General features: G+C 37.3%; 2 protein-coding genes across 2 annotated transcripts in view; one reads left to right on the top strand and one right to left on the bottom strand.

Annotated features, from left to right (window-relative positions):
• Positions 1–27,891, bottom strand: part of RSPH14 (radial spoke head 14 homolog) — a gene marked incomplete at both ends in the record, with an annotated part of 69,080 nt that overhangs the window by 36,501 nt on the left and 4,688 nt on the right. The window lies entirely within an intron of this gene.
• On the top strand, positions 12–22,575 carry GNAZ (G protein subunit alpha z; the record flags this gene model as incomplete). The annotated part of the gene is made up of 2 exons (XM_080355601.1): positions 12–734; positions 22,231–22,575. 2 exons carry the CDS (start codon positions 12–14, stop codon positions 22,573–22,575), a joined length of 1,068 nt encoding a protein of 355 aa, XP_080211727.1.

Here is a 27,891-nt window from a genome sequence, read left to right as displayed (position 1 = left end):
CCTGCTATACCATGGGATGTCGGCAAAGCTCTGAGGAGAAAGAGGCGGCGCGGCGGTCCCGTAGGATTGACCGCCACCTGCGCTCTGAAAGTCAGCGACAACGAAGAGAGATTAAGCTCCTTCTCCTAGGTACCAGCAATTCTGGGAAGAGTACTATAGTAAAGCAGATGAAAATCATTCATAGTGGTGGCTTTAACCTGGAGGCCTGTAAGGAATACAAACCTTTGATTATCTATAATGCAATTGACTCCCTCACACGTATCATTCGGGCTCTAGCCACCCTTAAGATAGAATTTCACAATCCCGACAGAGCATACGATGCTGTGCAGCTTTTTGCTCTGACAGGGCCAGCTGAGAGCAAGGGCGAGATTACCCCTGAGCTGCTGGGAGTCATGAAACGGCTCTGGGCAGACCCTGGGGTGCAAGAGTGTTTTTGCCGCTCCAATGAGTATCACCTAGAGGATAATGCTGCATACTACTTAAACGACCTCGAAAGGATTGCAGCACTGGACTACATCCCTACAGTGGAAGATATTCTGCGTTCTCGGGACATGACCACAGGGATTGTAGAGAATAAGTTCACCTTCAAAGAGCTGACTTTCAAAATGGTGGATGTGGGTGGACAGAGATCTGAACGCAAAAAATGGATCCACTGTTTCGAGGGGGTTACAGCAATAATTTTCTGTGTGGAGCTGAGTGGATATGACTTGAAGCTGTATGAAGATAACCAAACAGTAAGTGTACCTTCTGCTCCTTACTCTTCTCTTCTCTTCTCTTCCTTTCCCCTTTGCCAGCGTTTGGCCTTTCTTCTCTCCCTCGCTTCCCTCCCAAGGCAGTAATCCCTGAGTTCCCAGCCCCAAATGTGATTTCCTTCCCCTCAGGCACAATCTGTAGTAAAAAGCCAGAAGCTACAATTCCTTTATTTAGATAGTTTTTCCTACTGGTCATATTTCTTTTTTACTATTACTTTGGGAAATAGAAGCCAATGGAATGTGCTTTTCAGACAACAGCAGATTTGGTTTTTGTGCCTTTTTGCTAAATGTTTGTCTAGTTAAGTGTTAGTCCAAATGTCACTTTTAAAAGGTAGACAGTAGTGACATTCTGGTGCAAAGGGATGGTTCATATGGATGCCATGTTTTGCAAGTCCTGGGAAATTTTTAAGCTAAACCACTAACAAATAAAAGTTTTCTCCCCATCTTTTTCCAGGATTTTGAATCAGAATTTGGGATGAAATTGATTTTAAAAAATAATAGTTCAGATATTGTTTTTAATTAGTATGGAACTTTAAAATGTTGTTTGACTGTTTTTGTTAAAATGGCTGATTTGCCTTGTCCAATGAATAACTATTCCTGTTTAATTCCCTTAAACGTTATTAGCTTCTGATTTTCACAGCATGCAAATACAGTAACTATGCAAAAATATATGAACACTTAGGCTTATGCAGTTGTGTGTTTACTATCACATTCAGCTTGCCTGAGTTAAGCTTTATGGTGTTTTACTTGAACTTAGTTTTTTTGACAGACTTGTAAAATGTGATGCTTAAGAGACGGGAGTTTGTGGGTAGGAACACATAATGATTCTGTCATTTAGAGGTTCATAAACATGCTGTATTTATGTTTGAAAACAGCTGCCTTTCAGGAAGAATTAAAATCTATACTGTAAAATCATAAAGTTAACCTTAAAATGCTTCTATTTCTCTTGTACTCTCTTGCACATCTTCAGTTGTTGTACATTGAGAAAGCTTGTTCAGCAGTGTTGGTTCCTGGAGTACTCCAGGACACCCGAATCCTTGTTCTTTTACAGCAGGTGCATTACGTGAGTGTTGTTGGGGAGGAAATTGTTCCAAGGAATTTTACATGCTGTTTGAAATCTAACTGCACCTCAGTAATTCTACAGAAAGAGGACCTTTCAGCCAGGTCTAATGATCTGGTTTTGGCAGCCTTCTGTGGACGAGGATTATTGATCAGCCTGATTAGACAGACCCCCATTTATGTGTAGTACACACAGCTCAAAGTTTCTCTACCGAGAATCTGAAGTCAAATGTAGTGTACTGCATTTGTACGTGTAAGATTCCTGTCACCTTTTTGACATCCTCTAATGCTTGGATGACTGTGACACCACTGTATATGCAGCTATCCATTTCCTTTTCCCTTTTTGCCCTAAAACAATAATTTCGAGCAATCCCTGAGACTCTCATGACTGGTTACCAACTAACAGAGACTTCTCTAAAATGATCAAGTGGGGGAACAGGTTGAGAGAAAGGGAACTCTGCCCACAAACAGACTGAGTGAGAAGGAGTACTGAAGCTCTACATCAGATGTCTGTCACATTGCAGATCTCTGTTGTGAATTCTACCCTGAAAAGCTCCACTCCTCTGTCCTGTGGAAGGGGCCAATGATCACCTTCTTCACTGTTGTTTATTTTGTACTGGACTTGTGAAATATCAACATAGCTGCATCCCTGTTTTGTTTTTTTTTTTTCATTAAAAATAGTTTATTGAGAGCTGCTGTACTCTTTAAAGATTCCAAATACATGGTCATGGTTTTGATAATGATTTGAATAACTGTAGTGGCTTTAATGGCTAAATGTAAAAGCCTCCCCAAAATTATGCATGTTTTCTATAACACATGCTGTTCACCAGATTCCTGGGGCAAGATGAACTCTATCAGTACCTGAAACAACTCCAGTCTGCATTTTATACAATATCACTTATCATAGACTCACAGTACGGATTAAAATATTGTCAAGTAACCTAGGGGATTCCAGAGTTGTGGTGATGGGAGCTTATTGTAATTGAGGTGGGGAAACTTCATGAGATGGAAGTGGTTCAAGAAAGAAATTACATAGCTGATACTTCTGACATATTTCCCGGAGTTTGTATTGGAAGCTGACAGCAGTCACTGAGGTAGAGTTGGAGGAAGATGCTAATATTTCCTTGCAAGCCGTATGAAAACATCACAGACCAAAACCAAATAAATATCAGACAAAACCCATAGAGCAATATTTCTCAGAAATATCACCCTTGGCTTTTTGTGTGCTGGTTTGTTTTTACTGCCATACTTGTCTGTTCAAGTTCCCTGTTCTGCAACCAACTCCTTCCCTCCAACCCAGCATAAGACTAGAACATCACCGAAGAAAAGAGGTAAAACTATTCCCTTAATATCCTATGTGTGTAGGAAAGGGATATCACTTTATACAGTCTCTTTTACTGGTAAAGTGATACGAAATTATTTCAATTCATTCGTACTTTTAATTCCTTTGTCAGTATTTTTAGTTGCTAATAGAGTTTCCTTACAAAGATTCATTAGAATGGAAGTTAAGTGATAAGTTTGAAAGGCAATTATACTTAGGTATGAACCAAGACTACAAAATAGTTTCCAAAAATATTCCCTTTGTTTTACAAGCTTGCCTTGTATGGTTGAATTCCTTTTGCGTGCACTTTCTATGATTCTTCAAGGGAAAAAGACTTTGTGGTCAAGAACATTCCCCATAGCTGACTTTTAATAAAACCTTTCACAAATACTTGAATTTTACTGCAAATGAAATATGCATTTTGACTACTAAATCTTTTACAAAGATTTTTCTTCTTAGAAGGCAGCTAAGTGACAAGTTTGAGAAGTAATTATGCTAGGTCATGAGAAATATCAGACCAGAGAAATTTATTTTAAGAAAGAAAAAGAAAAGATCGTTACCTAATTTTTAGTAGCATTGTCGGGTTTGTCTAGATCTTTCTGTCGTGCTGCCATCCTCTCCGTATGCTTGAGGCTATTCCACAAGTGTGGAATTCTCTCTTAACAGCTTTTTGCAAAGACAGGATATTTGCAATGATCCTTGTCAGGACTGTTTTTGTTGGTATAGCTTACCGCATATATATTAATAGTCGGTCCTGAACAGAGCTAACTTGTGAAGCCTCTTCAGGGTGAGAATATTATAGTGAGACCAGTGTGCAGAGGGAAGAACAAAAATACCGCCCCAAATATCAGTTGCCTGGACAATTTTTCCTTTGTGTGTTATTAAGAGACAAATTAAGTTACATTTTATGTTGCCTGAAAAGAAATGAGAGAAGGGAAAGACAAAATTTTTATGGGGCTTTTGTCCTTCTGCTACACTTTATTCTGGGTAACATCACTTGCAGAGACAATCACCTGAGTTAACAACTTGTACATCTGGCCAAACCAATATTTTGACTTGTCTGTTCAAAATGTGCAACACTTTGCTGTTTACTAAAGAGCAAGATGGTGAAAACTATAATTCTTCACTTTTTTTGATTCTCTCCACCTTGTGTTTTTGCTTCTGTCACTCTCTATGACAGTACTTTTCCTGCTTATCTAGGATTATCTGCAAATGTGATCTGGGCCTGTTTTCATTTCCACAATGTCTTACACATTTTTTTCTACCTAACTTGTAATAAATATAGCTTCATCTTTCCGTGCACATAGCTAATATGACTCATCCAGGCATCAGCTGCCTCTTCTTTTGACACAGTTGCAAAATTGGTTTGTACAATACCTTTGGAATGCTGTTGATTTATTACAAGATTATTATTCCTGACCAGCACTCTGCGAAGGCTGCCTTAAGTTTTTATATCCCCATCCTGATTTAATCTCTATTATACCAAATAAATTACTTGTCTTCATTTTTAGGGTCCTTAGCAGCTGATTGACCTGTTCTATCTTTTATTACATATTAAGATGTCATTTCTGGCCTTTGATAATGTGAAATTACGAAGTAATGTAATGATTTTTTTTTTCTACCTGACATGTTGCATCTTGCCCTTAGGAGGAGTTTTCTGTTAATCCCTAAGTGTCTCATCATTATTTAAATTTGCCTTTAAATTAATGTGTGCTAGAGAATGTTAAATCATCTGTACTCTCTCATGTTAGTACTCCTGTCTCTCACCCTGAAAAGGAGTCTTGCGGTTTCTTTGCCAGTGTCCTCATCTGTCTGCGTGCACTCAGTTTTGTGTTTCATACCTGCTATCCATCCTAATGGATAGTTTTCCATTTTCTTTCATAGTCTGTACATGCAACAGGGTTCTAGACCATTAGAAAGGTTCTTCAAAGATACAATAATAAAGTAAATAATGAAATAAGTTAAACATGAATGTATAAATGAGAATTCCTGAGGTCAGTATTTGCAACAGAATCACATGCTGCAGGAGAAACCAAGTAAAGCTTGTACACATCTGCTTTTCCTAGAAATGACACTAGTTCAATAATTTGATAAACGTGAATGCTAGAAGACCAAAACAAACCAAACACTTGGTGGCTATATTATTAGAATATTTTCTGTGAATTGGGCAGTATTTCTAAAAGGAGGACATTCTAGTCCCCTCACTGAAAGCTTAAAACTTAACAAATACTACTTTTTTTATAATACATGCTTGAAAGGTGGTGGGGTTTTTAAGCTGTGAATATTTGACAACTGAAACATACCTAATAATGTTCTCATGAGGTTGTTTGAAGGGGCCCTCAGTCTAGACCAAAGCCTTTTCAAGTACAACTTTTTTGTTGTCTTTTGCATTGAAAATGTTCTGTGGCTGCCAAACTCTTACCTCATCCCAACTTGAACCTCATTTTGCTTAAGTTAACTGAATTGGTTTCTCTTCTAATTTCGAGTCCTATCACCTGAACGTTATGATATACAATATAGAGTTTTGATTCTTCAAGAGAGATGACAGATGGTTTATCAAAGATTACAATGTATTCACATTTTCGTATGTTCAGATGATGCCACAAAGTGATAAGAACTTGCTCAAGCAAATAAGCCATGAAAACACAACCTCATAATATTATGAACTCATATTTCAAATGTAAGAAGGCACATGTTAGGTTTTGATATAACAAGGCACAGTAGAAAGAGCAACGTTTTCACAGTTAAATACGAATAAGAGCATACAGTACTGTAACCAAATAATCCAGAATATATCACAGCATACATTTTCAGAAAGCATGTTTACTCAGACCTGCTTCACCTTGCAATTCTTGATATGCATTTAAGCCACTTGCATAATCATTCCCATTGCAGGCAATAGTGCAATTAAGCCAGATTAATACCATGACTAGTGTTAGTCGAACTTCTGTTTGTAGTGTGAGCACTTTTGTTTATGTAAATTCAAGGTTTCTTACATTTCTTATGGTATCATCACCTTTTTTGTTTGATGTATGTGGTGTTTCTACATGAGCTTTTCAAGAGTAGGTTCTTTTGAGCAGAAGTCAGGTGCTAGGAAGACAAATCACAGTGTTGCTATTCCAGCAGTTTTTTAAACTAAAAATAATGGCATCTAATATTAAAAACTTAGGTAACTGCCATTTCTCTGGCAGTGTGACAAGGATTTTACAGGAACTTGAATTCTTTTAAAGATACTGTTAGACATTTCAGTACCTTGTTGACTCATATAGTGCGTATACCAGAAAGATATTTTGGAGCTGTAACAGCTCGATCTATGAAAATATCAAATTGATGTTCAATAGTGGTCAAAAAAACAAGCAATGTTAGGAAAGCACTACAGAAAGAATCAGCATCAAATGCAGAGCATGTCTGTTTTTAGGATGCTATCTAAGTTATTGTTCTCCCATTATGAAGAAAATATGTTAGAACTAGAGCAAACATGACCTGAAGTACAGAATATTTTCAATAAAAACAACACTTAATAGATGGGGACTTTTTCCCCTGGCATACAGAAAATTGATTTCTAATCATTAGCTATTGTCTCTCTAAGAACCAAGAAAATCAAATTATATTAGTCGCTAAGATGTTCTGAACAAGGTAAAGGCCGCTCAGCACTACACAATGTAGAGTGAAATTATGGAGCATTTTGCCTGAGTATGTTGTGGCACCAAAACTCTGAAAAAGTTTAGAATGAAATAGAAATTGTATAAAGGAAAATATCTGAAGATCTATTAAATGTTAAGATAGTGCTTTCGTCTTGGAAGTTCTGAGTTCAGATCTTGAGAAGCAGGGATAAAATACTGGGGAAGTATTTGTGTTTCCCTGGATCTTGATTTTCTTCCCCTTCCTAAATTATCTGTTATTAGCAAGTGTAAGACATGGGATTTTGGGTAAGATGGATCTTTGTCTCGGATGGCTGTGGTGGTGGGTTTTTTTCTTTGGGTATTTTTCTTTGTGTTTTTTTGTTTGTTTTTCTTACGAAAAGTAATGGATGAGACATGTGTGATGTGCCATGGATTTTCTTTTATCTTTTTTTTTTTCGATTGTGTGCTGCCAAGACTGAATACTTCAGCCTGAGTCTTGGGATGTATTTTTGAGTATCAAAATGCATTTTTAAAGCTATTAATAGGCTTAGTTAAATTTTGAACCTGTCAACCAATGACAGTGTCCCCTGATTATACTTCAAAATTAGCAGACGATGAATAACTCTTCTACTTCAATTAATTCAGTTCTATAACTCCTGTCACTTCTTTTTTAGATATTTAATTCTGACACTGTCCTTTCTTTACATTATTAAATCGATTGAAAAAGCTTGCTTTCAAAATAAACAGTGTAGTCACTCTCTGCGTACTTTTCCCTGTTATTTACTGATTGGTCATATTTTTCCTATTTTTACAAATAGGAGCCAACCCCCAAACATTTATCATCAGTAGAAATAAAATATTGATAATGGTTTAACACAATTTAGCATAAAAATCCATGTAACGGACGTCCCATCTTAGAAGCAATAATCCTTCAGACCACCAGTTCTGGGGAGAAAGCTTATGACTAAACTAATGTTACTGAATAATACAATTGTATGTCATACATATGCTACATTTATTTAGGTTTTTTTTAGAACTCCTCCAGTTTAACAGCCGTATGTTCTCCTCTTCTGCTGTTTCCCTGGCAACATGGCATGGCAGAGTGTTGTATCAGTCGACACTGAGCTCTGCTTCAGCAGTGTCCTGCCAAAGCCAGCAATGTTTCCAGCAATCCGAGCCCTTTCACTGCAACTGTGACACAGCAAGGAGAGTTTCTTACCATTAGTATTTGCCAACATCAGTTGGAATGCCACTGGTGTAAATGTTTATGCACCAGTGCCCTGATAATACTGCCTGGGGATGTCATTGGACTTCTCAGATCTTTTTACAATGCTTTTTAGTATTAGGTATAGTTCAATAGTATGATTTCTCCTGGCAGTGATACAGAAAGGGATGATTCTAATAGCAGCTTGTATTGTGCCTTTGCTGTTCCTCATAGATCAAATAAAAGCAATAATTAGAAAGAAATAAATAAACCACCAATAACCCATCCATGGAAGAACAATCAACGTGAATTGGAAATGCGAGAGGTTAATAAACGAGGTTAAAGGTATGTAAAAAAAACCAAAAAACAAAAAAAAACCGAAAGGCTGACAAAACGAAATGCAATGTGGCTGTGCCTAAAATGTCCTGGAGGCAGCGTTCTGCAGAGCATCTGCCTGTCATTGCTATCCAGAAATCCACACTGAGACTTGGAGCATTTTAAAAGGTTTCAAAAGGTTAATTTGTGTTGTTCAGCTAAAAAAGATTGCTGAGTAACTGCTTAGTGTGTAAGTACCTGAAGGAGTAAAAAATGCTCAATACTTAGCAAAATACATAATCTAATGGAGAAGGCAACATAAGAAATAAATGGCTACAAGCTAGGTCAGGTAAATACCAACTTGAAATAGACTTTTTCTTTTTCTTCTCCAAATTTTGGGGTTTTTTTAGGAAGGAGACACAACCAGCTTTGCTGAGTTTAGTCAGACAGCCATTGCCAGCTACAAATGACTAGGCTTAGGACGGAGAAAACCCAATAGATGGAAATGACCATAGTTCTGATCAATGGAAGTTAGACCAAAAGACCCAATGAATCATGATACTCCCAGTTTAATATTTATTTATATAGAGATAAAATAAAAGTCCAAATTTTAGAGCCTTTTTATTTTATAAATTAAATAATGTATTCTGGATAAATCACAGAATGTTAGGGATTGGATTAGCCAATTTAGGGATTGTCTTTGTATTACATACCGTGTTCCAGTCTCCTCAAGGGTGAAGATACTATAGTGGAGTATGCCCGTGCAATGGTCTTTTAAGAACTGAAGCTTATATTTTTAATCAGAAAAACTGACCATCTAGGATATAAATGCTAGCTTATACTATTAGGATAATTCAGTAATGCTCAGGATTCAAATCTCTGCCATAAAATAACCAAAATAGTTACTCCAAATAAGAGTCATGAATAATAGTATAGGCAAGTCAGTACATTTCCTGCTTCCAGTTAGATTTGATATGATTAAAAGAATGTTAAGTTTTTATGGCTATTTTAGAACATTAAATGTACTAAAAGTTAAAATGTATGAGAGTCTTTTTGAAAGGGTGAAATTTTAATTGCATTTTATATCAGATGCTCTATTTGCAATAAGTGAAAGGAACTGGAAGCTTTATACAGGTGAGACTTCAAAACTAAATAGTTTAGAGTTGCGAAATATGTTTTTCAGTTACAAAAGATAATTCTATAAGTACTTTTATTTTGTATTTTTTCATCTTGTCCTAATTCTGTTTCTTTTGCCTAAGCACTGAAGTATACAGTTACGCTATAACTGCTGCCAAATATTGTAACAGAATTATTAAAAGGTAAAGGAGGAGACAAAATCTTGCTGTTGTCATAGGACCCATTATACAGACTTGAGAGGTATTGAAGGCAGGAGGTAGGCAGGAGGAAGGGAGCAGCATGGCCCTGCCAGCCAACATACACAACCACTGCTGGGTGATCTCAGCAAACCACGTTTATATTTTAAATAGATCCTTTCTACTGATGTAAGGTAAAGTAGGAATACAGGCTGTTTGTCCCCCAGATATTATTTTCAGAAGCATAAAGAAATCCTGTTGGTTGTGTGGGTGAAACCGAGAAGAGGTGAGATTTTTTTTTTATGTGCTCTTTGCTTACTGTTTACACAATACAGTTATCACTACATTGTACAAACATAGCAGAGACCTCATTTTAATCCTATATTGTATTGATCTGTTTCATGCATTGCTTAGAAGTAGCCTGATGTTACCATAGCCCTGGCAACAAGTCCAATTTAGAGTTCCAAACCTTTTTTCCTGTGCTGCTCGCTCACATTCTCCAAACTGAGTTATTTTTTGCTGAATGAGTTCTACTGATCGCATTTACAGTGTGACCTCCCAAACAGATGTGATAGCATAACGGAGGGACGTTCCACTGTGCTGTAGGAGTAGGGTAATTCCTTTTCCAGCTTCACTGTCAAGGTCAGCTTACCAGGGAGCTATAGCCTAATGCTGCGGCGTTCTCACAGCAAACATAGACACAAAGAACTCTTCTAGTACCCTTGCAATACAAGACGAATTATTAGCATACTAGGAAAACAGGGATGTTGAATCAAAGCCACGTATCCTTGACATGGAGCAGCTCTGATTGTAGCTACAAGACCAAGGCATTGAGAAGTTGAATGTCATGTATCTATGTTTCCACATGTTATGGTGGTAGATTTAATCTCCAAAGATATAAAATGAACTACAATATCACAGAATAAAAATTTTAAAATTTGAAATACTGGTTTATGAAAGAGACATGGAAATAGAGGAGATATGTTTGTTTCCAGGGATGTTGAGCTGTAGATTGGATTAATACATCTCTGCATTTCTAAGAGAGAAAATGTAGTAAGTTTTAATAGCAAAATGAAATGTAGTACACAAAGGAAAAAAATAATATGGTCTTTTCTCAGTCAAGTTGAAAAATTCTATTTTATTAGAATATTAGAGTTTTAAATTATATTTTCACCTTCATCCTGTTATCTTGTTTAAATAACTCTTGCTGTTTTAATCGGCAGTCAAGACTGGAGCTATTACTACCCTGAGTGTAATTATACCTTCTGTCTGCTAGTAGAGGAAGAAGAGAAACTGCAGGTTACTGAGTGTTCATGTTTCCAAACTACACAGTCACAAAATAAACTCTGTACTTCAGTATCCATTATGTACCAGCCCCTCCCCTCTCTTCAATATTGATGCAAAAAAATAGGGATCTACTAAAAAACCAAAAAACAACATAAACCACCAAAAATAGATGCCATAATTTTAGCAGACTTAGAACGTAGACATTACTATAACTTCCTCTTGATACTATTTGCTAAATTGGCTAATCCATGGAATTCAGTGTCCAAAGTGGGTCTTTCCCATTCAGACATTAAATTCCACAAAATACCAAGTCATCCAGCCTGAGACAGGGTTTCAGCCACACAGTGATCAATGATAGTTGTAAGAAAGTGACACTTAAAGTTAGGCAGAGGTGTCCTGAGTAAAAAGGAGTGATGCAGCTTTTCTAAAATGTTACCACTGCTATTCTGCTCAAGAAGACATTTAAAACAGAAAGGCTACAGTGAGTCAAAGAAATGTCACCATATTCTGAGAATACAAAAGCCATTCTGTACTTAAATCATTCAATTTCTTCTTCAAAACATGAATATTTAAAATAGAAAAGTGCATTGACAAAAAATGCTGATGTGAATAAGAGAGCACTCAAGGAAATAAATTTTTTGAGAAGTACCCTTACATTTTACTTAAAAGCCCAACTCACCCAAGATACTATAAAAATCTCAGTCTTCAGAGCCTGACTGGTGGCAATGGAGCTTAGTTCTAACTAAACAAAGATTGTAAAATTGCTATCCTAAAGTGTATTTCAAATCTAGATGCAAATAATTGCTCATCCCATGAGGTCCACTTCACTGGTGAAGTGACTGGTCTTCTCTAAGATGCAAGATGAAAAAAAATCAGGAGTGTTTCTTTTTTTTCCTAATGAAATATGCAGGGATGTTCTTGTACCACTGCCATCTCTGGAGACAGACTGATTATAAGCTTTCCTGCAACCATTTATCTGGAATCAAGGATCACAAGGAGTGTCAGTGCTTTTCTAGAAGCTTTTAAAGAAGAGTAACATAAAATACACCCATATTAGAAACCTTTACTGTTGAGTCTACCATGGTACCTAGGTAAATTATGGCATGTGCCTAAGGCGCACACTTCCTTCACTTCCTGAACAAGAATTTTTAAATAGCATACATGGTAAAAAATAGTGACATAAATTATATTTTCTGATGTTGTTGCCCTGCGCTGGACTCTCTCCAGCAGTTCCCTGTCCTTCTTGAACTTCTCCTTCATTTCTCCTATCCACTGTCAAAGTAGTTACTGCTGAAGTTCCTTTTCAGTACATAAAGAATTAAACTTGTGTATGTGTGTATATACATATAAATATATATATGTAAAACCTACTAGATATAGATGCAGTTTGAATTTCAAGATACAGTTCTCAACATGTGGAATTCTGAAGTAGGTGTGCTGACGTAACTGGCATTGCATAGATTTATGTGCTAAACTTTCTTTACAGTTAGTATTGCATTCATCAAGGATTTTTAACTGCATTTGGTGATATAGGTAATTATAAAAAAAATCTCAGATTTGAGTGTCATGCAGTTATATTTGCAATACCTGCACATTTCAACAATTAGTTACACATGTGCAGTATTATAACAAGATTTGATGCCAAAAAATGTAGGGTTTGTTTTTTTTTTCCATACCTAAAAGAATAGATGATGTCTTGGAGCATTTATCACGATTCCATTAGATACTATAGAGTCAGAACTGCCAAGACCTGATGATAATGACAGTCTACACCATATTTAAGAGCCCTTGCCAATAAGCAAACTGAAATCTCTTTAGTCCAGCTGTATGTGCCCAGACTCCTGCTGTAAATCTCATCTGGCCTTGCGGCAGTGCTAGAAATCACCCAGGCGAGGCTTAAGACAGACTTTTCATGTTACCTGTGTAATGCACTGCAAGGGCACATGGGCTGAATGGCAGACTCATCCAGCCTACTGCATCCATCATCAAGAAAGGGGAGTGCATAGTTCTGCATTCAGATAGTAAAGACATCCTTCTGGCATGGCCCACGGTTTACTCTTTGTCCTGATGTGTAAGTGTGGGCTTGCATCTGTGACGAGTAGTTAATGTGTTTAGATTTCAGAGAGGAATTAGTCCTATATTCACTATGTAGTTCACTGCCCTTCTAGTGCATGTAGTACAACTACTAGGACAACTAGATGCACTTTTAAAATCAAAGTCTGCTGCTTTCTGTTTTTAAAGAAATGCAATTAGTTGTTTCTTGGCATTTTAAATTGGAAAATCTGAAATGCTCTTAATGTGATTTTCATGGCTCTGCTCAAACATCAGGTTTATAAAATGATTTTCCCTATGAAGAAGACAGATTTTACTTTGGCTTTAAAGACTTTAATATATTGGCTGGTGACAGCAACCCAAGAATTTCTGTTTCAAGAAACATACCATTTTTTACTAGAGAAGACATTTTGGTTAAAATATGTGATCATTAGGACAACATGTGCCTCTCTAGCAAGTTTCAATCATCTACTGTTCCCTTGAGAAAGATTTTACTTTTAATGATGAAATCTTAGCAGCATTTTATTTTACATTGTTCTGGGAAGTCTTGTATTTCAGACAGAAATACCTGGTTTCTCTGCAGGTCAGATTTATACATCTATTCCTCCTTCTCTCCCTGTGCAGAATGCATTAAGTTATGCGTATGACCATTTACATACAAGGAGTCTAGTTTTTGACTGCCTGTTTCAGCAATACAGCATCTACCATATGAACCATCTCCTTATCTCTTTTTTGGAATATTTTAATGCCAAGAATATAAGCACACTTTTCTGTCATTTCCATGGAAACCTGAAGAGGAGCTTAAAACGAATGCAATGGAAAACAGAGGCTGGAGGAGAATGCATCTTGAGTTCTCACTCTGTGAGAACTGGTGACAGAAGATACAGAGAAGGCAGAGTTACTGAATGCCTTCTTTGTCTCTGTCTGCTCTGTCAGATGCTGTCATGAGGAGCCCCATACTGCTGAGGCCCCAGAGGAAGGCAGGATAATGGAAGAGTTTGCCTCAGTTGATGAGGACTGGGTTAGGGAGCAGTAGGCAATCTGGGTTAGGCAGTTAGGCAATAAATCCATGGGTCTGGATGGGATGCACCCGTGGGTGCTGAGGGAGCTGGCTGAGGTCATTGCTGGACCACTCTCCATCATCTTTGCCAAGTCTTGGGAAACAGGAGAGGTGCCTGAGGACTGGAGGAAAGCAAATGTCACTCCAGTCTCCAAAAGGGGCAAGAAGGAGGACCCAGGCAACTATAGACCGGTCAGCCTCACCTCCATCCCTGGGAAACTGATGGAACAACTTTTCCTTGGTGCCATCTCAAGGCATATCAGGGATCAGAGGGTCATTAGGAGCAGCCAACATGGCTTCACCAAGGGGAAGTCATGCTTGACCAACCTCATTGACTTTTATGAGGATATAACAAGATGGATGGATGATGGCAGAGCGGTGGACGTGATCTACCTTGACTTGAGTAAGGCATTTGACACAGTCTCCCACAGCACCCTCATTAATGTTTACAGATATGTTAAGGGTGAGTGTCACGAGGATGGAGCCAGGCTCTTCTCGGTGACAACCAATGATAGGACAAGGGGTAGTGGGTTCAAACTGGAACACAAAAGGTTCCACTTAAATTTGAAAAGAAACTTCTCAGTAAGGGTGACAGACACTGGCCCAGGCTGCCCAGGGAGGTTGTGGAGTCTCCTACTCTGCAGACATTCAAACCCGCCTGGACACCTTCCTGTGTAACCTCATCTGGGTGTTCCTGCTCCAGCAGGGGGATTGGACTGGATGAGCTTTCGAGGTCCCTTCCAATCCCTAACATTGTGTGATTCTGTGCATAGGCTAAGTGCAGGACTCACTGAGCCAACATTATTCTCTGGCCTACTGTATAAACACCAAGTTGAAAACAGAAGCATTACACAAACCAAAATCAAAATATAAGCTTCTCCCTTTCAGTGGATTGAACAGGAAATCATTCTACATTTTTAAAATATCAATGAAATGGACAAGGGATAGGCAGCCATGCAAATAATTGAAGTCCCTTCAAGATTGCAGAAGCTAGTAACTGTGTTAGTTTTCCTCTGGTATAACTCATTCTCAGAATGTCTCTTTCTTGATTCAATCCAAGATCCATTAATTAAGAGCTCACCAGCCAGCCAGCAGTTATTTTACAGAGACAACACTAAAAGTTAACTTGTTGAAAAAGACATCAGGCAGGCTGCTTGGGCTACTGCATTGTTATTAGCGTTGAGTAAGCCTTAAAAAAAAAGTTAGTATGACTTGTAAATCTGTAACAACAGCAGAGATCAGAAGCTCAAACAGCTTCCTTTTTGTCTCTTCTATTCCTCTATGCTATTTTTTACCCTACTTGTCATTACTTTTCTAGCACTTCCTGTGATACAACCATAATTCCTCTTGTGATTTCTCAAGGAACAATCCAAGCAACAGGATAATTTCTTTGAAATAAGCTAACAGCACTGTTTTTCTTGTCCCCTGAGAGCAAGAGAGACCCATGAGACACTTCCTTGAGAACAGGACCTCACTGTGTCTAGCTTGATCAGCCTTGGGGCATCTGACGTCTCTCTTGATCTCAGTTACCAATTTCAGTTTGAATTATTAGATGGCAAAGAACAATCAGTAATGTGGTTTACTTGGACATATACAGAATCCTGTAGTTTTGGGAAAAAAATATTCAGACGACATAAAATTAACATATATAATGGATGATAAAATTTGGGAATGGATGTACAAATGGACAGCCTTAGTTTCTAGCACTGCAAATTCTAGAATTAGTATAAAGTGCCTGCAGAACTTTCACCCAATGTAGGAGAGAAGGACTTTTAGAATATTACAGTAGGATCAGTTCAGAAGTAGCTAAAGCCAAGATTCTTCATCAGATGTCGATACACACACACACAAAAATTACTAAGGCGTCTTATTGTATCAGTTTAGAGGTGAGAAAGCTGGGGAGAAAATACACTAATTCTGCCCTTCTGCAAATCATATAATGTATGCTGAATTTTTCTTGAAAAAGTTATCCATTTGCAAGGGAAAAATATTTTCACCCATTATTACAAAAGAAAAATTATAAAAACCTGATAATTTAAAAAAGATCTCCTTAATATTTGGCACAGCCCTTGTCCCACATATAGGGTTATTTTTATTTTTCTAATTCATTTGCAAGTTTGAATTTATTTGAACTGTGCAAATTCCTGTGCTGATATGAATGATAAAGACCATCATTAGGAAGATCTGATTAGCCTCTAATGGTACAGAATTATATAAGCACTGTTTCTCATCTGGAATGTACAAGTCTAAGGAAGAAACAACTGAAAGAGTGAGAAAGTTGAGGGTAAGCTGAGATTGTGAGCAGTGTGGGTGGAGGATGAGGTGGAGCCGGGTTTAAGCGATCTGGTGAAATCAAATAATCAAGAGTTAGTAAACGGGAGAATATTGTTGGTGTAACGTTATTTTGAACATCTTGTTCCTGTATATTTTGATTGAGGCTTTCTAGTGATTATTGTTTTTTCCGTGGATTTTCTGCCTCATTCAATGACTATAACTTTTTTTTTTTTTTACGATTAATGAGGGCTTATGTGATAAATAAGACTGTCAACTGTAGGAACACTGCCATCATCTAAGGCAGAGGGAGGAAAATAAGAAATGAATAGAACATAGGATTATAGGAAAACAGAGGAAGTTCATAGGGCTAAAGCAGCTAACTGCTACTCTGAATAACTGTATAGATCTTGGCATAGATCCACATACCTTTTTGGTTTCAAACCAGTGTCTTAAATGAAAACTTCCATAGGTAATCCCCCATTCTTCCTTTCTCAAAGGGACCAAATTTGAAATCCTGTGATTTGATTTGTAGTAGGTCTGATTACTCAGAGCTACAACAGATATCAATGACAGCTTGAAAAACCTATTAAACTTCGTTAAATAAATAAATACATGTGCTGAAAAATTAGGTTTTAGAAAATTAGGTTGGGTGTCTAGAATTACCAGGTTCCTTCTAACTATAATTTCTCATTGTATAGATTGTATCATTTCCTATTTATAAATTCCTTTTAACGGTACCTCTTGATCTGACAACATGCTGTGAAAACAAATGTAGCCAATGAAATATTCAGATACAATAATTATAAGCTTGAGAAGAAACTAGTAATTTCCTTTGAGCAGCTCATAAATAGTAAGTGTGTAGTAAAGCATGAGTCTATAAATTGAGTTGTGACAATGAAGAAAAATATTGACTGGAACATTACATTGTCCACCTTGCAATATGAATGAGAGAGGTTTCGATGAAGAAAAACCGTGTTCGTGTAACATGAGATTTATGTGAGTAACACTGTATCGGCAATTATGATTTCAGCATTTGACACTTGGTCATTTAAGTTTGCAATCCTTTTGTGTTACATTCCAGAGTAAGTTCCTGTAAATAGGTCTTTACTGAAATTGTAATTATTTTTAGAAATACTGTAAGAAGTACCAGTGATATATGCCACATATAATTGATTTTGTTTCATTTTCTCTACGTGGCATATTATATATTTCTGTATATTTCTATTTTGTGGTGGTCACTAGTTCCTGGGAGGTTCATTTCATACTTTGATAAATAATCTCACAACACTGAAGATGAATCTGGACCTTGATTAGTGTTTACTGTTCAGTCAGTGTTAAAAGCAGAAAATACTGCAGATTTTTCCAACTGGGATTGAAAGATGGGGGGTTAAGCAATTCTAATTCTACTGTTACCAATGATCCTTCATCTCGCCTATATTTACTAGCTTTCATAAATATCCAGATAGTCCTGTTTTAAAGCTGGACTTGATTGTGTTGAAATGAAAACCTACTTACTTGAGAAGTCCTCTTTTATTTATATCATAGGTTATAAGGCTGGACTCTTTTCACTGATGTTTTGGGTTTTAAGTGTTTTTAATCCAGAGAAAGGACATCCACAGGCACTGGATTTTGTAATCTCTCCCCACCATTATTCTGTTACACAAAGTTATTAAGCTTCCTAGTGCATTCTGGTGGCATACTAGTGGCAAAAAGCAATGCAGTTCTTTAATGAAAAAAATATATTCTATGTATGCAGTATATTATTTCACTTCAATTAAGGCAAATGTTGTCTGGGTGACATTAACCAATACTGACACTGTTATCACCTTTCCCTGTCCTCACCATGTGTTAAAAAAATGCACATTTCAAAGAAGGTGCAATGAAAAGCATTGTTTCTTTACACATAATCTACCAGCCAGAGCTTGGTTTATGCGTAAACTATACAAAAGGTAGGTTAGCCAAGAGTCTGCAACAGCGAATAGATGTTTTTCTTTTTACTTGCATATTCTCATGTAGATCAAATGCAGATTTCTGCAGCATTTTAATAGCTTAGGGGCTACTCTAAGGTCCCAGGAACTTGAAAGAACCGAAAAAAATAACAAATGGGTATTCCATAAAGACAACAACTCCATTCTTTGAACTTTTCATTCTGCCTCACCAACAGAATAGTGACGATGTAGTGTAACTCTTTCCATTAAAAGGATAGCCCTTATGCTTGACTTTGCCTTGAGATCTGCTCAGAACTGCATGCATAAAATTGACTTCTCATTTATGGATTCAACCATAAATATGTTTTTACAGTTCAGGGAATTATAGAAGTGTAGCCTGGATGTGATCTCTGAAGGTCACTTATCCTATCGTCACAGCTGAAGCTGGACTATTGCCAACAGTAAATCAGGCCAGCTATAGCTTTATCTAGTCGAGTGATGAAAACCTCAATGGAGGGAGATTTCACAACATTTCTAGGCAAATTGTTTCAGTGCTGTTAGCCTTCTAGTGAAAATTTTTTTCTTGACATCTAATCTGAACCTCCCAGGCTGCAATTAGTATTCATTGCCACTTGCTCTTTCACCTGATACTGCTTGGAAGAGTTTAGCTTCATCATCTTTGTAACTATGCTTCAAGTAATTGTAGGCTGTTATTGGATCACCCTTTAGCTTCCTCTTTGCCAGCCCAAACAAGCCCAGTTCCCTCAGCCTCTCCTTGTAGGTCACTGCAGCATTAAGTTACTTATTGCCTAGACACAGAAGGCTGATATTAAGCTTAAAGATCTCAAATGAGGACAGCTGGACCACTGGACAGTCTCAGACGACTTCATGTGTAAAACTATGCAACATTTTGTCTATGTTGAATACATACTTGAAATGCTCCTTTTGCCCTCGACCTAAGCAAATAATCTAAAAGCCTGAAAGAAAAACAAAAAAAACCAACGCACTTGAAAACAATAAGTAAGTGTCACCATTTGCTGCAGGGTGACAATTGAAATTGATCGAAGTATGTTACCAGGAATAAAAATTCTGGCCTCTACTACCATATATATAACTCATCCTGCTGTCCACCAGGACCCCCAGGTCCCCTTCCTCTACGCTGCTCTCTAATAGGTCATTCCCCAGCTTATACTGGAACCTGGGGTGGTTCCTACCCAGATGCAAGACTCTACACTTGCCCTTGTTATATTGCATTAAATTTTTCCCTGCCCAACTCTCCAGCCTGTCCAGGTCTCTGGATGGCAGCACAGCCTTCTGGCGTGTCAGCCACTGCTCCCAGCTTGGTGTCATCAGCAAACTTGCTGATAGTACACTCTATACCCTCGTCCAAATCATTGATTAATATATTGAATAATATAGGCCCCAGTACTGACCCCTGAGGCACTGCACTAGATACAGGCGTCCAACTCGACTCTGCCCCATTGACTGGGACTCTCTGGCACCTGCTGGAGCCGCCAGCTCCGCACACCCAGCTCCACTGCTGCTGGAGTGACACCAACTCCACATCAAGCACTTCAGATTGATTTTGTATATTTTGTATATATATTCTCTATTTATTAGTAGCGTTAGTAAAACCCCTTAAAACTCTCCAACTTGAAGTCTAAGTCTCTCTTCCTTTCCCCTTGTCTTTCTTATCATCTTTCCGATCTAAGGAAGGGGTGGCAGGAGGTAAAGGGAGAGCGTCTGCCACAGTTTATTGCCACCTTGCTTTAAACTGTAACACATCCTTGTTTACAGTTTAAACAAGATAAATTGCATTTAGCTTAGTTAAAAGTTTTCACAGTCCTCAGATGCCTACCAGTTTTAAAATAGTGATGAAAGAGAAATAATGATTGAAAGATAAAGTTCTTAAGTATATGGCAAAATTGGCAGTTAATTCCCTTATTTGTGATAGTCTCTCTCTTCATAATTTTTCATTTTTAAGTTCTAAGCTCTCACAACTGCAACCAGAAGCTTTAATGTGAAAGCTGTGAGGTGAAACTACATTCCAATTAGGTTCCATTTACCAAATTATTTTTCTAGTTACTTGCTATCTTGATAACAGGGTCTTCCCTTTTGAAAACTTAGTCATTCCGGAACTTGCTGGTGCTAAGCCCACCTCCGCTGTCCCAGAGGATGACCAGGGATGTTCGTGTGTTTGCAAATTATTGGACAAAGAGAAGCAGCCATCTGTTCCTTAGCATGTTCTTTCCCTTAAGCAACCAATTCCTTGTTCCCATGCTCAAAGAATTTGCAATTAGCCCCCAACAAGGCCATCTGGATAAGGCATTGGCATTATCTTGCTTATACCTCAGCTTGTGTATAATTATGAAATTACAGCAGCACATTTCTTCTAACCACCTGGCTAGCTACACCCTTAGGATTCCTAAACTGGAAGAGATACTGCAGGGAAGAAGAATGCCTTTTCCTACCTTTACTTTTCCTCCACATTAACAGAAAAATTTTATAACTCATTTGGGAGTTGTACAATAATTTATTCAACTTTTTTATTATTATAAGCCATAACGCTCTCAAGTGTACTTCCCCTATAATATGTACAGTAGTTTTACAACATTGAATTAGGCCCAAAGTACTGTTACTTCTATTAAAAGCCAAAATCATCCTCTCACCTCCACTGTCCAGAATACTTCATAGTCAATCAACGATAAAAATACCCAGACTCTAGACTATTTTCATCCCCTCTAAGCACAAGCCACACAAACAGAACACATACATATTTGCAAATAATCTTGTAAACAACATACATGGTTTTCTTGATATCTCAAATCCGTTCTGTTGTTTTACTCTGGACCACTGAGGTGACTGTTGATGTATGCATGAGGTTTTTGGAAACCTAAACCACTGCATATGCAGAGGAGTGCAATACCTGCAGAATAATCTCTACAGGAAATGCCGCTAATAGTGTTCAAAACAGTAAATTCATTACAGGTTAACATTAGAAGAAACCAAAGGAATCAATTATTGCAGAAGAATAGGTGGGAATGTTAGAAATTACTGAAGTGTCATAGTGGTTACAGAATCACTATCTAAAGTAAGCAAACATTCGAAGTACTGTACCTGTTGTTTCTTGAATATTTTCTATTCAAAACATTACATTTGTTTACACCTACTTATAGGTGTAAATGGATCAATAAACTCAGCCTTCCCAGAGCGCTTGGTACCATGGACAGCTCCAGCTGCCTCATGGCTGTCACAGCAGCAACATGAGGATGTTCAAGTTGACCGCTGATTTCTAACAGACCTGTCTGTTGTTAGTTTATAGCAGCACTGGATTGTTATTTACAAATATATAGCTGTGGTGGTCATCCTAAATTGTTCATAAATGCCATTTGTCTACTCAGGGCAGCAGGAAGGAAGAGGTTAAAACAGATGCGGCTAAACTCAGCTTTCATCTATAAATATATAAGTTGTCCCATCAGAGCAGACTGGGGTTTTTTTTGTATTCTTTCAAGCTTGCCACTAGACAGTGGGGAGAAGTAAGGCAAGGAAAATTTCTGAGTACGTATGGTGTGCTAAACTACACATCTAATGATGCAATGTTACAATTGTGCTGTAGTAGTTCAGGCTTTTTAGAAAAACTTTAACAGCAAAATGTTTCTGTAGTGTGAATTCCTTAGAAATTAGTCAACCCTTCTATTTAAAAAAATGGCTTATAGTGCTAGCCTAAGTTTGAAAAGAAGCATGTTTTCCCAAATTACACCTATTGTTTCTAAATCTTCAGTTTTAGACTTTCCTCCATAATTGCCAAATATTTTAAAAAATAAAGGATAGAGCTAGTCTGTGGTGAAATGTATTGTATCAAAATAAGTGAATTAAGATCCCTGAAATTTCATGTTCAGGTAAGATGGGCAGCTACCAAATACAACAAAAATTGTTTCTAAAAGCAGACTTTGCTCATTGACAGACATAATAATGTATTTTGTGTGCTTTCCACAATTATGCTGAAACATTATTGTTGACCCTGTTATTTCTTCTCCTACAGAGTCGAATGGCAGAAAGTTTGCGTCTCTTTGATTCCATCTGCAACAACAATTGGTTTATCAACACTTCCCTCATCCTTTTTTTGAATAAGAAAGATCTGCTGGCAGAAAAAATCCGACGCATCCCCTTAACAGTCTGCTTTCCTGAATACAAAGGTCAAAACACTTATGAGGAGGCAGCAGTCTACATCCAACGCCAGTTTGAGGACTTGAATCGCAACAAGGAGACCAAGGAGATCTACTCACACTTCACCTGCGCCACTGACACCAGTAACATCCAATTTGTCTTTGATGCAGTGACAGATGTCATAATTCAGAACAATCTCAAATATATTGGCCTCTGTTAAGAATCCTTAGGCTTAATCTGTTTTCCTGAAGTGATAAAAAAGGGGCTAACCACTTCCACTTCTAGTGGAAAAAAATGGGGCAATGCTTAGTAGCCCAAGGAGAGAAAAGGGGAAATCTGATGTATGTACACAGTTCCTCTTATGCCCCCTTAACATCATTTTTCACAAATACATGTTCTAGAGAGTGAAAACCTCCTCTCCAAAAAACACATAACACCCCTTGACCCTGTGAAGAAACCCCAACAACTCAAAAACCCCAAACAAAAACAATAAAGAGATTGAGGCCTAACTCTGTGGAGATGTTTTCACCACAGTCACTGCACTTTTATTCCATTTGTTTCATTCCATTTCCTACAGTGGGAGTGTTATCATGTTCTATGTAAGAAATAATTCTTCATCCAGTTGTCCTAAAATTTTACTGACATGAAGATACAAAGCTGGTGAGTGACAGATGAACTCATGTCCAGGCTGTGGAGCAGAATGGTGGTGGTGTGGAGAAATGATAGTTCAAACCAGAAGCTACAGAACAGGAGAGCTTAAGCAAAGTACTACTTAAAGTTGTAGAGAATGGGCATGGACCCACAATACTGGTACACACGACCACATAGTATATATACATACATCATGTACGCACATGCACATGACTCACAGCATATACTATGTAAACACTTCTGCTTTACTTTACTGTTTATCATGGACACCTTGCCTGTTAGAGGAATTGTTGGTGCACAACTGTTCTGTGATTTTCAAACTGACTAGCAGCTCTTTCTGCTCTTTAAGGCTTCAAATATGCAGCAAAACTACATTAAATGAATCTATGAATAGGCCAAATTAAGGTCAGTGTTTCTTTTACTGGTAAGGAGTTTTATACATCAAAACAGTCGTCTTTTACATCTTTTTTTGCCAAATCTTGTGGTGTTTCACAAAAAAAAACCCAAACTATATTTAAGAAGTAGGTTAGTGTTCCTTTTTTAATACAGATTTAAAACTCACAAGGCAATTTTTAAAATTATTGTTGTAGTGTCTGGATTGCTGAATGTGAAAGTTGCCAACGGACAATTCTGTTCCACTGCTCCAAATACATTCTGGGAATTGTAATGTTGTAACAGATTTCCTAAGAAGCAGGAGCCATGGAGATTGTGTAGTATATAGCCTCCAGAGTATTTTTTTTGTTGGTTTTTAAATTATTTTAAAAATGTGATGTATTATTAGAAGGTTAAAGATGAGCGATAAGAACAATAACTAAATGTCTTGATATTTCAATTTAATAATTTAAATTATTTACAGTTTAGTGAGGTTAAGGAAACTGAAGAGATGCATTCTTCAGCTCCAGGTTTCATCTCATAAAGAAACACTACTGGATGGAGTAACATTCCGGCAAAAGTTTGAATACATAAGAAGCTCTGTGGGACTATACTGGAAAATCTCAAATGGATCATATAGACCTAAGTCTTTGGTCAGTTGATTCTTTCCCCTGCCATAGAAAAGACTTCTTAAAGACTTCAATGTAAAGTTGGCGTGTAAATATATGTTTGATAATTGTAAAGCACATACATACACAGAGACACAGACACACATGCACATTGGGAAATAACCACCTACTTTTGTTCCCCCTATGTTCTATGATTAGTGCAAGAAATCTCAGCCAAGGGCTCTAAGAAATTTAAAACAAAATGATTAATAACATCAACATTTAAAATGTCCACTTAAAATAAATCATTCAAATGATACTGAACGTGTCTGTAGTGTGTTCATTAATCAGTGTTATGACAGTTACTTAATCTGGATAATGTTTGTGAAGTTTTCTTTCCTTTAAGACAGACTGCTGAGTTTTGTTTATTTGCTCCAGACCTTCCTCCTCAGTTTATTCACCAACGTTCAGCAATTTCAATCTTAAGTAATTGCGTTTGAGCAACTCAGTAAGATTTAAGAGATGTGCTCCATTTAATATCTTCACAAATTCTGAATGCATGTTATTTTTATATTTTCTGGAGCTATGAATATTAGCAATTTTAGGAAAGAAGTTATAGATCAAGATCTATAGGAACTACCAAGAAAGAAACTTCCATGGTATCTGCAAGGTACAAAATGGAGAAAAATCTGTCTAATTTTGAATTAGGTATTTTATCCCTGTACTGAAGACAAGGGCCCCTTTAAGTATTCCCTATAAACTGTTACACCTGAAGGCTAGAGGCAAAAGAGCCAATGATGGTGCACCTTGAAGGTACAAAAGGTTTGTCATGCCACATCAGGAGTATTTAGGTCTTACAAGTAATGGGAAAATACTATTGCCGGCTCTTGATGTTTGCAGTCAAGCGGCTTGACTTGGCTTTACTAAAAGCTATATATGATAATTGCTAGTGCAGGATCCTCTATACTTCATTTATCATCAAAGTGCTATCATTTACTTTAGAAAGTGCACAATATTTCTAGTATAAATTGCTTTCTATAGTATAATATCCTATTATTAGCCAGCTAAATTGTGAAAAAGTTATCAGTCAGGGCTTCCTTTTCCAGCAAATGGACTATTAGATGGCATGCCTCCTTCATCCCTAGTTTTTGTAGTACTGTGGCCATTTCAGACTAGTGAAAGAATTGACAAGAAGATACTGGCATTCAATGGAGCATAGCTGCAAGGTAAGTAGTCAATTATGAGGAGAGTAAGAGACATTTTGCACTAAAAAATAAATCTTTATTCGACTAAGAAGGTCCTTCCAACATAAGTATTACGGGCAACCTACAACAGAAGTGGAGAACCTGGGATATTTTAACAAAGGCCTAAGGGTATTTCTAAGGAAAAGGAGTCAGTAACTTTTCTCATTGAGTGACTGCTATCTTGGGAAGGAGAAAAGAAACTGAAGCACTGCCCTGTGTTCCTACTTAAGAAAAGCATAGGCATGGGGAGAAATAAAGCAGTAAATAATTAAGTTTAAATAATCAATTCACATAATCATGTTCTCTGAATAGCACTTCCTTGCGATTAACTCCCTAATCATTTAATTCCTATGATGTTTTTGATTCTAGTACTCTGAGTAAATCATGGTTACTCTGTTTTCTATCTGAAGAATTCAAGATTTTAAAATAAATTCTATTTTACACAGAAGTAAAAAAAATCTATTTTCTGATTGTATAAGAAAACTGAGGAATAGGGAAGTTAAAACTAAAAAGTCCAGGCCAAAATAGGTGCTGAAATTAAATCTCTTGACTCCTAGTAGTCCACCTGGATAAATCATGCAATTAAATTTGCATCTATTTTCTCAGGTTTATCAGTGATGCAGCTCACTGCCACTTGAAAGAACTGCATTAATACAGCTGGGATTTCACTTCACCTGGGCAACAACGACATTCACAGCAGAGGTGTTCCATCTGCTGCGGTAAGAATGCCATCTGTCCTGTCATTTGCAGTCCATAGAGCAAAACCGGTTTCGAAGGGATAAAAGTATTCTTAAACAGTCATTATCCACCGATCCAACTGGTTATGATTTTCCAAGGGTGCAATAGTGGAGACACTGAAGGTAAATAAAGTAGGAGAAACATTGTCTCTTGGACTCTTCCCAAATAGAGGTTCTGTCAAGCTTAAAAATCCATTGCCTCATCCAATCCACCTCAATCTTTGTCTAAAAGGATTAAGTATTCATAAAAACCAGGAGAGGTAACAGGTAAGAATTATTAAACTTTTTCAGTATTAATCATACTTTAATGAGAGAGTTTGGTTTTTTTTCTAGAACTACTTTTGCAGTTGTTATTGCCCAGGTCATTTATCATTGCATAACATCCTTTCACTAACATTGTCAAGTATTGTGTGTGTCAACTATTTTCACAAAGAGTGAAAGTTTTGCTATTAATTTTTCCAATATTCTCAGTTTTCTGCTGCTGACTCTTCTCCCTCTTCTGTTCTCTACTGAACACATCTATCTATCTATCTATCTATCTATCTATCTATCTCATTTTTGTCTTCTGCTTATTAATTCTTGCCACTAAGTTGTTTTCTTCTGGCAATGTTACTCCTCAGTGTTGTCCCAATCTTTGTGCATTTTCCCACCTTTCAGTTGTTAATGATCCCACTCCTCCTGGTGGATACTGGTATACATCCTTAAATTTAGGAATCAAAAATAGTCTGCGAGTGGATTTGTTTAAAATAACCACATTTTCCTAAATTACTCCCATTTGGAGAATGACCAGGTGGCCTGGCATAGAGCTTACTGGAGTCACTGATGACTTCAAGTGAACAAAACCAACTACACTGCATTCCAAATACATGTACAGCCATATGTTCCTTTTGTTTCATATGGCACATATTGCCTTATTAGCCCTGTAAATTACCTCTGCGGTAGAAAACATCGGAATTCTAGCCGGGGAATGGTTTTTTAGTTACTGACTTCCTCCAGCTGATATGGGTATATCCTATCGCATTATCTGGATGTGAGGTGTAGAAGTAAATGCAGAGAGGAAGGCAGATATCTGTATATGCCTGGTTTACAGTAAAAAAATTCTGCTCAAGGAGTTATCACCCAAGCCTTAAATACAGGCTTGTACATTTATGTATGTACTTTATATTTTTATCTAAAGAAAAAGAATATATGGCTCAGAACACCACTTTTTTCCAAGGGTAATAACTCAGAGAGAGATACATTCATGCACAGAAAAAAAATATTCAAAACAGACATAAATATCAGGCTTCTAATAAATAAATGAAGTAACTCTCCTTACTTATATTTAAAAGGAAATTGCAATGAAAGCGCTGATGCATAGAATTTGCCAAATAACTAGTTTTGCAGTTCTTTAAATGACCTCTTTTCATACTACTAATTACCCTTTTTTGCTTTTTGAAGGCAAAACTCCAGAACCATTCCTTGAAACAAGTCTCAGTGTTCAAGATAACCATATTTTCTGTTCACTTCAGAGCTTCTGTGAATCCTTTGCCTTCAATCAAAGGCAAGGTTTTGAGGAGAGACACTGCTGCAGCTGGCTCTTAGTTCTTGCTGAGTTCTCAGCTCAGCAGTAGTTGGATAATCTTTGTACTCCAGAAGGCAGTTTAATTTATCCTTGTATAGTATAATTTCACATTTCCTGATTATCACCAAACTGGGTTTATAGTTGTGACAATTCCAATCAGTGGCTCCTGACCTAAAATGATACAGTCAGATGCCTGCAGGGACAGACGGAACAATGGGAGTAGAACCGAGTGGCAGTATGGTGCGCCACTACATGTCCTCGGCTTTGGGCAATGTATTTTGATTTATGTGGAATTCATAACAAGCAGTGGTTTACGTTTTGGCACCACCAAGTGCTGACATTGTTTACTACTACAGTAAG

The sequence above is a fragment of the Nesoenas mayeri genome (genome assembly GCF_963082525.1).
Source record: "Nesoenas mayeri genome assembly, chromosome: 17".
NCBI lineage: Eukaryota > Metazoa > Chordata > Aves > Columbiformes > Columbidae > Nesoenas > Nesoenas mayeri.
The sequence above is the reverse complement of the archived record's forward strand: the minus strand, read 5'-3'. Positions and strand labels throughout refer to the sequence as shown.